At 43.2% G+C, this 15220-nt stretch overlaps 1 protein-coding gene across 1 annotated transcript in view; it reads right to left on the reverse strand.

The window, feature by feature from the left end:
* Nucleotides 1–15220, reverse strand: part of LOC126252464 (protein SOX-15-like) — a 299474-nt gene that overhangs the window by 132828 nt on the left and 151426 nt on the right. Inside the window, exon 2 of the mRNA XM_049953360.1 lies at nucleotides 13839–13985. Within this exon, the coding sequence (XP_049809317.1) occupies nucleotides 13839–13945 (107 nt within the window). The 5' untranslated portion in view covers nucleotides 13946–13985. The remainder of the gene's footprint in view (nucleotides 1–13838; nucleotides 13986–15220) is intronic.

A 15220-nucleotide genomic window follows, 5' to 3' on the forward strand; every position in this document is an offset into this window, starting at 1 on the left:
CAGCCACCAGCCGCCCCCAACCTCCGACAAGCCATGTGCCGCAAGGGAAGGGCGCACGCCTCTGGGTGAGCTCTTACAAACTAGGCAACCGAAAGGAGAGAGCCATGTAACGAGGAATTTGACTTTAGAGCGTTCTGAAGTACTCGTAATTTAGATCGGGTGTCACGTATGTTTATATCAACGCGTCTAAATACGAGGGCCGTTCAGAACGTAAGTCTCGTTATTGCCAAAAGCAAATGCACCGTGACATCATGAACCACACACTGAGGTGACAAAAACATCGGATACTCCTAATGTCGTGTCGGACCTGCTTTTGCCGGAGTAGTGCGGCAAGTCGACACGGCTTAGGCTTCACAAGTCGTTCCAAGTTACCTGCAGAAATACTGAGCCATGCTGCGTCTGTAGCCGTCCACGACTGCGAAAACGTTGCCGGTGCAGGATTTTGTGCACGAACTGACCTCTCGATTATGTCAAATGGTTCAAATGGCTCTGAGCACTATGGGACTAACTTCTGAGGTCATCAGTCCCCTAGAACTTAGAACTACTTAAACCTAACTAACCTAAGGACATCTCACACATCCATGCCCGAGGAAGGATTCGAACCTGCGACCGTAGCGGTCTCGCGGTTCCAGACTGTAGCGCCTAGAAAGGTTCGGCCACACCGGCCAGCTCGATTATGTCCCACAAATGTTCGATGGGATTCATGTCTTACGATCTGGCTGGCGAGATCATTCGCTGTAACTGTCCAGAACGTTCTTCAAACCAATGGCAAACAACTGTGGCCCTGTGACATGGTCCATTGTCATCCATAAAAATTCCATCGTTGTTTGGAACTTGAAGTACATGAACGGCTGAAAATGGCCTCCAAGTAGCCAAACATAACCATTTGCAGTCAATGTTTAGTTTAGTTTGGACGAGAGGACCCAGTTCATTCCATGTAAACAGAGCCCAAATCACTATGGAGCCACGACCAGCTTTCACAGCGTCTTGTTGACAACTTGGGTCCATGTCTTCGTGGGGTCTCCACCACACGCGAACCCCGCTATCAGTTCTCACCAGACCACGCTACGGTTTTCCAGTCGTCTAGGGTCCAACTGATACGGTCACAAGCCCAGGAGAGGCACTGCAGGCGATGTCGTGCTGTTAACAAAGGAACTCGCGTAGCTCGTCTGTTACCGTAGCTCACTAACGTCAGATTTCGCCGTACTGTCCTAATGGATACGTCCGTCGTACGTCCCACATTGATTTCTACGGTTATTTCACTCAGTGTTGCTTGTCTGTTAGCAGTGACAACTCTACGCAAACACCGCTGCTCTCGATCGTTAAGTGAAGGCCGTCGGCCACTGCGGTGCCTGTGGTGAGAGCTAATATCTGAAATTTGGTATTCTCGGCACACTCCTGACGCTGTGGATCTCTGAATGGTGAATTGTCGAACGATTTCCGAAATGGAATCTCCCATGAGTCTTGTTCCAGTTACCATTCCGTGTTCAAACTCTCTTAATTCTCCTCATGCTGTCATAATCACTTCGGAGATTTTTTCACATGAATCACCTGAGTACAAATGACAGATCTGCCAATGCTCCACACTTTTTTCCCCTCTGTACGCGACACTACCACCATTAGTATACGTGCACATCGCTGTCCTACAACTTTTGTCACCTGAGTGTATACCTTGCACTACTTTTCGTTATAGTCGTCGCCGACATTGAGACATTTTAAGAAACTACTCTAATAAAACTCGGTACTTTGCGGTACAAGGAACTATCGCATAGCCTGCTCACCTCAGCTTTTGTTTGAAAGTGACGTCCCGAGAGTTCAGTTTTCAATGCGAGGAACAGATGAAAGTCCGCTGAGGCAAGATCAGGGTAGTAGAATGGGTGTTCCTGTCTCTCCGATTCAGAGCGACTGACCTACTCTTGTGTGAGCATTGCTGCGTGTGGTTTTGCGTTGTCGTCTAAGACCACATCTCCTTCAGCAAATAGCCGAAGTCTCCTTCGTCGAATAGCGGACCTGAGTTGGGTGATGGTGTCGCAGTAGCGTGACTCGTTGATGCTTCCTTGCTGGAGGAAATCCAGGAGAATCACACCTCGCACGTCCCAGAAGACTGTGGCTATAAACTTTACTGCGGAGGGTGACACTTAGAATGTTTTTCTCACTAGTGAACTGGGACGCCATTGCTTCGAAATCTCTCATACGAAATCGCACTCTAGCCCATCACTTCTGGTGGAAGTGCAGCTTGTCTAGCAAGCAGACGGGTTCTGCATCTGCATCTACATCTACATCTACATCTACATCTATATCTATATCTATATCTAGACTCTGCAAACCACCATGAAATGCATGGCAGAGGGTACGTCTCATTCCACCAGTTACACGGTTTTCTTCCTGTTCGATTCTCGTATTGTGAGTTAACGAGCATTGCGCTCTCATTTAAATATATGGCTGAAAGAGTCAGCCTACAGGAATTGTGAAACGAACCCTGTCGTCCAGGACCGTATGCCACAAAGGGCGCGGATTCACCACGAGATGGGGAAACTATTTAAGTCTGTAGTAATGCAGGGAATGAAGCCACAGTAATTTTAAACTACCATCCTTCATAAATTTTCACGGTGATCCCAATAAACCTTGAATATTGATCATATCTATAATAGTTCAGGATTTTCTGTTAAAGTGAAATTCACAAGTTTTGTAACAAAGACCTGAATGACAAACTGCCTCTTGGCTTCTGTCTCGGGTTCTTCGGCCGACGTTCATCTAATGATTTTTCTGACATGAACGTCGGCCGAAGAACCCGAGACAGAAGCCAAGAGGCAGTTTGTCAACAAGTGGCCACGAAAGCCTTAACAATTTTGTAAAGACCTGAATGCTAAAATCTGAACGCTTCAGTCGATCTTAATGATCAACATTTCATATAAACGCGCATCATTAAAATGACAAATGTTGTAAATATCAACACCGTAACTTTATTTGTTTAAAAGATATAGCAAATTTAAATTATCAAATGTTCAAATGTGTGTGAAATCTTATGGGACTTAACTGCTAAGGTCATCAGTCCCTAAACTTACACACTACTTAACTTAAGTTATCGTAAGGACAAACACACACACCCATGCCTGAGGGAGGACTCGAACCTCCGCCGGGACCAGCCGCACAGTCCATGACTGCAGTGCCTGAGACCGCTCGGCTAATCCCGCGCGGCTTTAAATTATCAGTATTTTCAGTTAAGCATCAGATCATCATTTCTTCCACACAAAACACATTGAACGATGACAGCATGACACCTTATTGAATCGTTAGGTAATAAAATATTTGTTGTAAGGTTTAGTGCACAATAGTTGCTTTGTTCTTTATTTATTTATCAGAAAGCACATTGGTGCAAGTCTTCTGGCTGTGGCATTCAAAGATAAGAAGGAAATTGTATTAGTTTTATGTAAAAAAAAAACGGCTCTGGGCACTATGGAACTTAACAGATGAGGTCATCAGTCCCCTAGAACGTAGAACTAATTAAACCTAACTAACCTAAGGACATCACACACATCCATGCCCGAGGCAGGATTCGAAATTGCGACTGTAGCGGTCGCGCGGTTCCTGACTGTAGCGCCTAGAACCGCTCAGCCACACTGGCCGGCAGTTTTATGTAAAAGAATCTAACGTTTATTATGTAATAGATATTATTGTTACTTTATTTAGAACGTGAAAGTGGTCAAGCTTTGATTATTTAACTATGTTAAAATGTAAAATAATGTAGAATAAGCTGTAGCCAATCAGATGGACGGCTTCAGGAAAGGGAACTGCCCTAGTCAGTTGAGAGAGGATATTCGGCGCGAGGGGAACACGGCCAGAGACGGGCAGATGGACAGTGCTGGTGCAGACACGAAAGCGGACAGTTCGGCTGGAGACACCAAAGAGTACAGTTTGGATTGAGGCGCGAAAGCGGACAGTCGGTCTTTAGGCGGCTAGGAAGTGAAACGACTTACAAAATTTCGCGTTGTCCGGTATCGCGGGACTTAGTGTGTGAGCGGTGAGCAGCCGCACGCCTGGTGAGAACTCTAACTTTCGTGTGAATGTCGAGGTGGAGTATTGGACTTGTGTTTCGTGATGAGATTCTAAATGATCCAACTGAGTCAAATGGATGTGCGCTCGAGTTTAATAGTGCTCCTAAATACGACCACTTTCCCTATTAGTTTTATTTCTGAATAAACATTATTTTAACCAAATCACAACCGTGTGACCTATATCATTTATGGGCCGTTAATTTAGTTCCCTATATTATTATTACTGTTAATATATGTTACATTAACTTTGTTTCATACAATTTCGCAAACTTGCCATTAGCCAGACAATTTAACAAAAATGGCTCTGAGCACTATGGGACTCAACATCTTAGGTCATAAGTCCCCTAGAACTTAGAACTACTTAAACCTAACTAACCTAAGGACATCACACACATCCATGCCCGAGGCAGGATTCGAACCTGCGACCGTAGCAGTCCCGCGGTTCCGGACTGCAGCGCCAAAACCGCTAGACCACCGCGGCCGGCACAGACAATTTAACCAAAGAGTCAGAAGTGTCTAATTTAGGGCGTGTAATGCGACACATTCGGTTCAACCCCTAGACGAGTTTGAGCCAACACATTTCGACGAGGAGGAACTGCATGTGAACCCGAACATCTTTCGGATGTTAGCTCGCAGTATGGAGGGTGAGAAGAACGATCTTTAGAATGCATGTGTGCATGCTGTAATTATTCTAATCTTGTCCTCGCGATCCCTATGTGAGCAATACGTAGAGGGCTGTAGATATTCATAGAATCATAATGTAAAACCAGTACTTGAAACTTTGTTAGCAGATTTTCTCGGGAAGGTTTATGTCTATCTTCAAGAGTCTGCCAGTTCAGTTTCTTCAGTATCTATGTGACGCTATCCCACGGACCAAACAAACCTGTGACCATTCGTGCTACCATTTGGCATATACGTTCAATATCACCTGTTTGTCCTATTCATGCGGGTCCCTCACAATCGAGCAATATTCGAGGACCGTTCGCACGTTGATTTGAAAGCAATCTCCTTTTTAGACTGATTGCAATTCCTTAGTGTTATACCAATAAACAGATGTCTGCCACCTGATTTACTCACAACTGAGCCGATTCAATCATTCTATTTCATATCCCTACATAGTGCTATATCCTGGTATTTGTCAGTTGGCCTATTCCAACATTGACTCATTAATATTATAGTCATACGATACTATGTTTTTTCGTTTTGTGATGTGTAAAATTTTACGTTTTTGAACATTTAAAGAAAGTTTAAAGCTTTGCACCACTTTCAAATCTTATCAAGAGCTGAATATTTAGGCATCTGATTTCAGACACTACTTGACTGTAGATAACTACATCATTGATAAAAGCCTGTGGAGGTCACTATTAATATCGCCTGAAAGTTCATTAACATACAAAATGAGCAGCCTAGATGACAATACACTTGCTTGGGGCACATCCGAAGTTACTTCTACATCTGACAGTGACTCTCCATCTAAGACAACATGATGCGTCCTCCCTGCCAAAAAGTCCTCAATCCAATCATGAATGTAACTTGACACCCCAGATGACCGTACTTTTGACAATAAGCATAGGTGTGGTATTGAGCCAAATGCTTTTCGGAAATCATGAAATAATGCATCTACCTGACTGCCTTGATCAAAAGCTTTCAGTATGTCATGTATCCAACTCGATAGCTGAATGGTCAGCGCGACGGAATGTCCTGCTACGGGGCCCGGGTTCGATTTCCGGCTGGGACAGAAATGTTCTCCGCTCAGGGACTGGGTGTTGCGTTGTCTTCAACATCATAACCTTATCCCCACCAACGCGCAGGTCACCGAAGTGGTGTCAGCTAATAAGACGGTCTACCCGACGGCCACAAGCCATTGCGTTTTCAGTGTGTCGTGTGAGAAAAGTGCGAGTTGGGTTTCACATGTTTTTGAAATCCATTCTGGTTAGCATGGTGGAGGTCACTCTGTTCGAGATATCTCATTACGTTCGAGCTCAGAAAATGTTCCAAGATTCTGCAACAAATCGGTCAAAGATACTGGACGGTAATTCTGTGATCACTTCTACTACCCTTCTTGCAAAAGGGTGTGACCTGAGCTTTTGTCCAAGAAGTGGGGACGGTTTTTTGTTCGAGGGATCCACGATGGATTATAGTTAGAAGAGGGACTAACTCAGCCGCAAATTCGGTACAGAATCTGAATAGGACCCTGGAGCTTTCATCAGTTTTAACAATTTCAGCTGTTTCTCAACACCACTGACACTAACAAGGGAACCTCCCCATCGCACCCCCCTCAGAGTTAGTTCTAATTTGGCACAGTGGATAGGCCTTGAAAAACTGAACACAGATCAATCGAGAAAACAGGAAGAAGTTGTGTGGAACTATGAAAAAATAAGCAAAATATACAAACTGAGTAGTCCATGGGTAACATAGGCAACATTAAGAGTGATTTGAGCACAGCCGGGCCGTGGACCCGTGGTTAGCGTGAGCAGCTGCGGAGCGAGAGGTCCTTGGTTCAAGTCTTCCCTCGAGCGGAAATTTTACTTACTTTATTTTTGCAAAGTTATGATCTGTCCTTACGTTCATTGATGTCTCTGTTCACTGTAATAAGTTTAGCGTCTGTGTGTTGCGACCACACCGCAAAACCGTGCGATTAGTAGACAAAAGGACGTGCCTCTCCAATGGGAACCGAAAATATTTGATCGCAAGGTCATAGGTCAACCGATTCCTCCACAGGAAAACACGTCTGATATATTCTATACGACACTAGTGACGGCATGTGCGTCACATGACGAATATGTTGTCGATCCACCTAACTTGCACACTTGGCGAATGGGTAAAAAGATTCTTCTACCTTGCCCGATTTAGGTTGTCTTGTGGATGTGATAATCATTTTCAAAAAAGTGATGAAAACATAAGAGTGTGTCACATAAACTGCAACAAATGAATGCAACAGTTTTACAGTCGCACAGTTTTCTCTGTGCTCTGTCAAAACATATGTTTTTAACGTTTTCAAATTTTTGCGTGTGTAGACCGTCAAATCCTGCATATGTCCAAGCAAATCTGAACATGTCCTAGAATTTCGGAGAGCGATGTTGATTATGTGTGAGTGCCTGAACTTTGATAATTGTCTGAAAATAAAAAATTAAAATATTCACTCGAAGGAAGACTTGAACCAAGGACTTCTCGTTCCGCAGCTGCTCACGCTAACCACGGGACCACGACGCTCCTGTGCTTGCGTCCCTCTTAATGTTGCATATATTACCCACGGACTACTCAGTTTGTATATTTTGCTTATTTTTTCATAGTTCCACACAACTTCTTCCTGTTTTCTCGATTGATCTGTGTTCAGTTTTTCAAGGCCTATCCACTGTGCCAACTTATAACTAAATCTGAGGGGGGTGCGATGGGGAGGTTCCCTTGTAAGGCTTATTGCAATCATCTTTTCACCGATACGAGGATTAAATTACGGCAGTTCTCCTGGTTTTCCCTATGTAAAGGAACGTTTGAAAACTGAGTCAATTATTTCAGCCTCTGCTTTGCTACCCTCTATTTCAGTGCCTGTCTCATTCGCTAGATGGTGGACACTAACTTTATTGCCAGTAACAGCCTTTACATACGACCAGAATTTCTTGGCGTTTTGTGACAGATAGTTTGACAATATTCTGCTGCGGCAGTCATTGAAGGCTTCACGCATTGCTGTCTTGACAGCCAAACGCGTTTTATCCAGCATCTCTCTATTTATAGCTCTATACTTTGCTTTACACCTATTATGCTGTGACCTTTGTTTATGTTTCCTCAAAAATGGTTCAAATGGCTCTGAGCACTATGGGACTCAACTGCTGAGGTTATTAGTCCCCTAGAACTTAGAACTAGTTAAACCTAACTAACCTAAGGACATCACAAACATCCATGCCCGAGGCAGGATTCGAACCTGCGACCGTAGCGGTCTTGCGGTTCCAGACTGCAGCGCCTTTAACCGCACGGCCACTTCGGCCGGCTTTATGTTTCCTCACAGTGACTGTATACCATGAAGGTCCTTCCCATTACGAACTGTTCTACTGGGTACATATCTATCTATCTGGTCAATTATTCTTTCAAACGTGAGCCATAGTTCCTCCACATGCACCTGCCCTGTGCTGAAAGTTTCATGTTCCTCACTGAGATGTGATACTACTGATTTTTGAATGTAGTTTACTGAACATACATATCTTTTTACTTCTTTTAATTGTACTTCGTACTTTGGTAACCACTGTTGCCATAAGTGCGTCATGGTCAGTGATACTAATGTCCGCCCCCTGTAGCTGAATGGTCAGCGTGACGGATTGTCAATCCTCTGGGCCCGGGATCAATTGCGGGCTGGGTTGGGGAATTTTTCTCCGCCCAGGGACTGGGTGTTGTGCTGTCCTCATCATCATCCTATCATCCTCGTCGACTGCCGGTCGCCGAAGTGGCTTCAAATTTAAAGACCGGCACCCGGTGAACAGTCTGCCCGACGGGGGGCCCTAGCCATACGAATAAACAAAACTGATACTTATTTCGATGTGGACATCCTTAAAGAGGCAATTACATCGAGTATATTTCAATCATTAATCGGGTTCCGGAATATCTGTTCTAGGTAGTTTTCATAGAAGGAACTTCGTAATGTTTCACAGGATGTCTTATCACGCCCACCACTAACGAAACTGTAATTTTCCCATTTGACTCCTGTATGATTAAAGTCTTCCTCGATGATTACAGTATGATTGGGGAACTTAAGTACAAGTGAACTGAGATTTTTTCGGTTACTTCAGAAGATGAGTCTGATGGGCGATAGAAGGATCCAGTTATCGTTGTATGCCCACCAATGATACCGTCTTGCCCACACAATCTCACATGTAGCTTCAATTTCTATTTCGGTGGATTTGAGTTTCTTGTCTACTGCGACGAATACACCGCCACCATTTCTCTTAAATTTTCCCCAAAAAATCTCACTATCGTCAAGTTCAGGTTTCAGCCAGCTTTGTGTACCTAGTATTATGTGAGCTTCACTGCTTTTGAGGAACGCAGGTTGGTTGCAGGCCCTCAGCTGGCCTTCTTCTCACCAACGCACAGCCATCACTGGCACCGAGGCAAAACCAGCTTTCATCAGAAAACACAACGGCCCTCCACCATGCCCTCCGAGAGCTCTCGCTCGACACCATTGAAGTCGCAGGTGGCGGCGGTTTGGGTCAGTGGAATGCACGCTACAGGGCGTCTGTCTCGGAGCTATACTTAAAGTAACCGGTTTGTAACGGTTCATTGTGTCACTGAGGTGCCAACTGGTGCCCGGATTGCTGCTACAGACGCAGAATGACGCGCCACAGCCATACTCCGAACACGATGGTCTTCCTCTAGATAGCCTGGTCATCTTGCGACAGTACTTTCTCGTGACCACTGCTGCCAGCAGTCTTTCTGCAGTATGGCAGAAGGAACACGTAGCTTCTCGTAGCCGTATTACACGGCATCGTTCAAAGTAAGCGAGGTGTCAATAACGGCGTCTTTGTCGCCTTAGGCATTCTTGGCTAACACTGACTCATCACATGTAATCTCAGGTAACTAACGTCCGCGACCGTTACAGCGTGTATTTAAAGCAAACCTGATTTGCATTCTCATAGTGCCGCTACTAGCGCCACTTTCATATGACTGGCGCGAAATCCGAGCACACGTCGTCCTACAGATGTAGGCACACGCCTACCAATCTTCGTTTATGTCGCACAACTATTTGTTTTTGCGTCTCTTTTTTTTCAGTGTATATTGTATATTCAACACTCGTATAATCTCTTGTTCCTCTAAACTCTGTACCTCTTTAAAGTAAATGAGTAATTACCAATACTTTCTTAATTTTTACATTCAAACAGGTAAATGTCGACTGCCGCACTTTGAATTCACAACGACCATTATGAGCTACTGCACCTCATCTACATCTACAGCCATACTTCGCAAGCCACCTGACGGTGTGTGGCGGAGGGTACCTTGAGTACCTCTATCGGTTCTCCCTTCTATTCCAGTCTCCTATTGTTCGTGGAAAGAAAGATTGTCGGTATGCCTCTGTGTGGGCTCTAATCTCTCTGATTTTATCCTCATGGTCTCTTTGCGAGATATACGTAGGAGGGAGCAATATTCTGCTCGACTCCTCGGTGAACGTATGTTTTCGAAACTTCAACAAAAGCCCGTACCGAGCTACGGAGCGTCTCTCTTGCAGTCTTCCACTGGAGTTTATCTATCATCTCCGTAACGCTTTCGCTATTACTAAATGATCCTGTAACGAAGCACGCTGCTCTCCGTTGGATCTTCTCTATCTCTTTTATCAACCCTATCTGGTACGAATCCCACACTGCTGAGCAGTATTCAAGCAGTGGGCGAACAAGTGTATTGTAACCTACTTCCTTTGTTTTCGGATTGCATTTCCTTAGGATTCTTCGAATGAATCTCAGTCTGGCATCTGCTTTACCGACGATTAATTTTATATGGTCATTCCATTTTAAATCACTCCTAATGCCTACTCCCAAATAATATGTGGAATTAACTGCTTCCAATAGATGATCTGCTGCATTGTCACTAAATGATAAAGGATCTTCCTTTCTATGTATTCGCAGCACATTACACTTGTCTACATTGAGATTCAATTGCCATTTCCTGCACCATGCGTCAATTCGTTGCAGATCCTCCTACATTTCAGTACAATTTTCCATTGTTACAACCTCTCGATATACTACAGAACCTTCCGCAAAAAGCCTCAGTGAACTTCCGATGTTATCCACAAGGTCATTTTATATATTGTGAATAGCAACGGTCCTACGACACTCTCCTGTGGCACACCTGAAATCACCCTTACTTCGGAAGACTTCTCTCCATTGAGAATGAAATGTTTCTTTCTGTTACATAAGAACTCTTCAATCCAATCACACAATTGGTCTGATAGTCCATATGCTCTTACTTTGCTAATTAAGCGACTGTGGGAACTCTATCAAACGCTTTGCGGAAGTCAAGAAACACAGAATCTACCTTGGAACCTGTGTCTATGGCCCTCTGAGTCTCGTGGACGAATAGCGCGAGCTGGGTTTCACACGATCGTCTTTTTCGAAACCCATGCTGATTCCTACAGAGTAGATTTCTAGTATCGAAAAAAGTCATTATACTCGAACATAATACGTGTTCCAAAATTCTACAACTGATCGACGTTAGAGATATAGGTCTATAGTTCTGCACATCTGTTCGACTTCCCTTCTTGAAAACGGGGCATTCCTCATAAGACAACATGTACAGCTGCAGACAAAGTGAGTGCGAATCCTAAACGTAAGGTAAATATTCTCTTTTCATGAAACTATTGACTTTAGTGTATTCCTGAAGATTTTAGCTCAGAAGAACACATGTGGCTTTCTTGAGAATAGTTTTAGAGCAAGACCGAATGCAGTGGCGTGTTTAGAGAGTGTGTAAACTACATTACTTAGGGAATAGAGAATATAAAATTCGAATGTAAACAAAGGAAACTAAAATCCTGGCTCATCATGGGAAATACCTCACTCAAAGTAATAATAATATCTAAAGGGCTATAATTTTTTAGGAGCGATATAAGCTATGTATTTACAAGAATGTTGAAAAATGAGATTAATAAATGTTAATCAAAATGCGGAATAATAAATGAAACAGACCAAAACAAAATACGGAAGGAGACAAAATTGAATTAAAAGAAAAAAAAGCACACAGACGTTTCTATGCCCTATAGTAGTCAGTTATGGATACCTAAGGAAATGAGATAAATTACATTCTGTGGAAATTTCTCAGGAATGTTAGAAGTATTACCAGCTAAAACCGTATAAGGAATGATGATATTAGGACACAACTAGATATTTATAATTTTACTGAAAAGATTGAAGAAAATAAACCATAATCAACTACAAAGAATGAATGTAGGAAGAATCCCACATCAGGCGATGATTTACTAGCCTAGAGGAAGAAGGGACCTAGCAAGACATGGAAGGCGTAGAACGAGATGGTTGTGAAAAGTGAAGACGGAACATGCACAAGTGCCTAAACATGAAAATGCCGAAGAAGCAGAAGAAGAAGAAGCTTAGAAGATACTGACAAAGATTAGTAAGTTATATGAAGGCAAACAGCTAAGTATTCAAGTGGGAATCCATATCCGGAAAGGTATAATTACGAAATTGTGGACGTCAGAGTTTGAGGAAGGTGGGGTCAAAGCATCTACGTAATTAGTTGTGTAACCCATTACCTAAAGGGTGACAATTATTGAACTGTATAAAAAATTGTAAATTAACTACAAATTACTGCGTGCACACACTTTATTCAACACGTAAACGTCACTACAGATATTCGGATTTAGGTTATGATACGTTCGATACGCCTGCGACCATTGGCGATGATGTGGCGCAGACGAATAGCGAAATTCTGCGTGACCTGCTGAAGTGTCGGAACGTCGATGCTGTCGATGACCTCCTGAACGGCTGTTTTCAGCCCAGCAATGGTTTCAGGGTTATTGCTGTACACCTTGTCTTTAATATAGCCCCACAATAAGGAGTCACATGTGTTCAGATCCGTAGAATAGGGCGGCCAGTCGAGGCGGTATCTGGGTACCCTAGAGCCGGAAAGCGGTCCGCAAAGTACTCCTCCAGGACATCAACCACTCTCCTGCTTCGATGAGGTCGTGCTCCGTGTTGCGTGAACCACATCTTGTCGTAATCAGGGTCACTGTGGATAGTGGGCATGAAATTATGTTCGAAAACCTTCACCTACCGTTCGGTAGTCACTGTGCCATCAAAAAATATCGCATCGATTATTCCGTTACTGCACACTGCACACCACACAGTCACGCATTGAGGCTGAAGAGACTTCTAGATCGCGAAATGCGGATTCTCAGTCCCCCCAAACGCGCCTAGCTTGCTTATTGACGTACCCACACAAATGAAAGTGGCTGAGAACGAAATGGCGTGTTCACATGCGCATACTATTTCCCATCATGCCCTGCGGCGAACAGTGCAGTTTGGACGTCCTAACGCAAACTGTTCAGAAGTTATGATGATTTTATTTCATATAGTATCAAGGTAAAGTAGACGTGAGGACTGGGACTGATTAGCGCTTAGTACATTGGTTCCTCAGAAAAATGTTGAAAATAAAAATAAAAAAGAGAGAGAGAACTGAGAAGGACAGTAAACCATTTGTGGTGACATGAATCGTTTCCAGATTTTCATGGTTATAGTCATGCGTGGTGTCCTACTGGAGTGTGTATACACCTTGCACTGATGGCTAATGGGTTGAATAACTAATTAGACTACCAAGAACAATCCAAAGAAACAATGACGCCACCTTTCTAAAACGCCCAATCTAAGAATGTCGTGACAGAGGGTGTCCCCCTCAACATATTTACAGACTGAAAGAAGTTCGTCACCCCCCCCAATATACTTTCCAAAACATGAAATGTCGATAGTCACGTAGAGGGCTTGTCGTTACAGTACATTTTTCTGAAGACCATTGGTTATCTTTCATCGAAACAAATATTCAACACATTTGATCCATTGTACTTGTCGATCTACAACTGATATTGAACTCTAGTCGCCAGGGGAAACAGAGGCTGACACTACTAACCAACAACTTGTAAACCGAGTAACTACAGCACAACAATTAGGTCTTTGTCACACACAGTAGGCTGTCAAAATTTCGTGTGAGTTAGTTTGGACTACAGTGTTAATGTTTTTAACAGTGAATCTGCAGCGGCGACGAGAGTCAAGTGGTGCGACGAGAGCAGGCAGGCAGACCCACCTCCAGAGCTTCCCCAGCGTCTTGCTCAGCTCGGCGTTGTGCAGCTGCGGGTACTGCTCGGCCAACTTCCGCCTCGCAGCCTGCGCCCACACCATGAACGCGTTCATCGGCCGCTTCACGTGCAGCTTGCGCTTGTCCGACGTTCCCCTGCACAAGAAATAGTACACCGTCACAAGCATATCCGAATGCGACACCTAAAAGAGAGACACAAGGACATTCCAAAGAGTTTCCGTAACCTTTTCCCATTTTTGGTATGTTGATGTTTTCTTGGAGGTGAGATACATCTCTTTGGCGTATGAAATTTACATTACTGAGCAGCTAAAATGGTGACCCCGTCACCGGGATTCAGTTTGCCAGTTTCGCTAACTAATGGCTTCAATGTGCAACAAAAATTTGATTTTCACTATTTCATATAATTATTGGCGAATTTGAAAATTTTAAATCCTGTCACAATCTGCTTCATTAAGAGGTACAATCTTACGTTAAATATTTAACACAATAAGTCAAGTATTATAGTCAGAAACTGCGTATATGCTTGAGGCACCTTAACTTACGGTGCGCAAATTACCCAGACTATACCCTTCCAGTGTTTGATAATGAAAGCTGATTTATGCATAGGAGTTCGATTCATTAGGGAATCGCGCGTGGAGGACAGGGGGTTACTGCTTGAAACTAAAAGCAAAGGATTATTACAGTCAATTAAGCACATTGCTTAAGCCCCAAAATTCTCGTCTCTGTGATTACTGAATACTGGCACGGGAAATCGCCTGTGTGTCGTACATAATCTCTCTCACATGACTTCATTCACAATACTATGTTTATATTTAATTTAACTTGTAACTTAAATTAATAATTATAATAACATTGGAAACACAGTGATCTGTATTGAAATTCATAAGAAATAATCTGTTTTTGTTGCATACTTTTAAATTTTAATTGTAGTGGGTCTCGCTTTTGACGATCCTCATCAGGCCATTACACGTCTCTAAAATTTAAATAATCAGGAACAGGAACTAAAAATTGATAACAACGTGTACAGTAAAAATAATGAAAATGTATAGACAGATATACACCCTCTGATCGCGTGAAGAGACGCTGAGCGAAGCACGCTTCTGCACACTTCCTTTTTTCACCTGTTTTTTTACACAAAACAGTGAAATATCATCCAAGTGGCCAACTGACATTTTTGTTTACGTGGAAAATTATGTCTACGGTCGAGATTATATCTTACTCACAGGTTCTGAAAGCACTATTTTAGTTTAAACTTCTGCATGATTGAAAAAAATTATAACTGCTTAGCATGAATGTGATGAGTGGTTGTATGGTTATTTATAAGGTGCAGTAGCGACTCGTTAAATACGTATGTTGATTATTATAAAATA

The sequence above is a fragment of the Schistocerca nitens genome, chromosome 4 (assembly GCF_023898315.1).
Source record: "Schistocerca nitens isolate TAMUIC-IGC-003100 chromosome 4, iqSchNite1.1, whole genome shotgun sequence".
NCBI lineage: Eukaryota > Metazoa > Arthropoda > Insecta > Orthoptera > Acrididae > Schistocerca > Schistocerca nitens.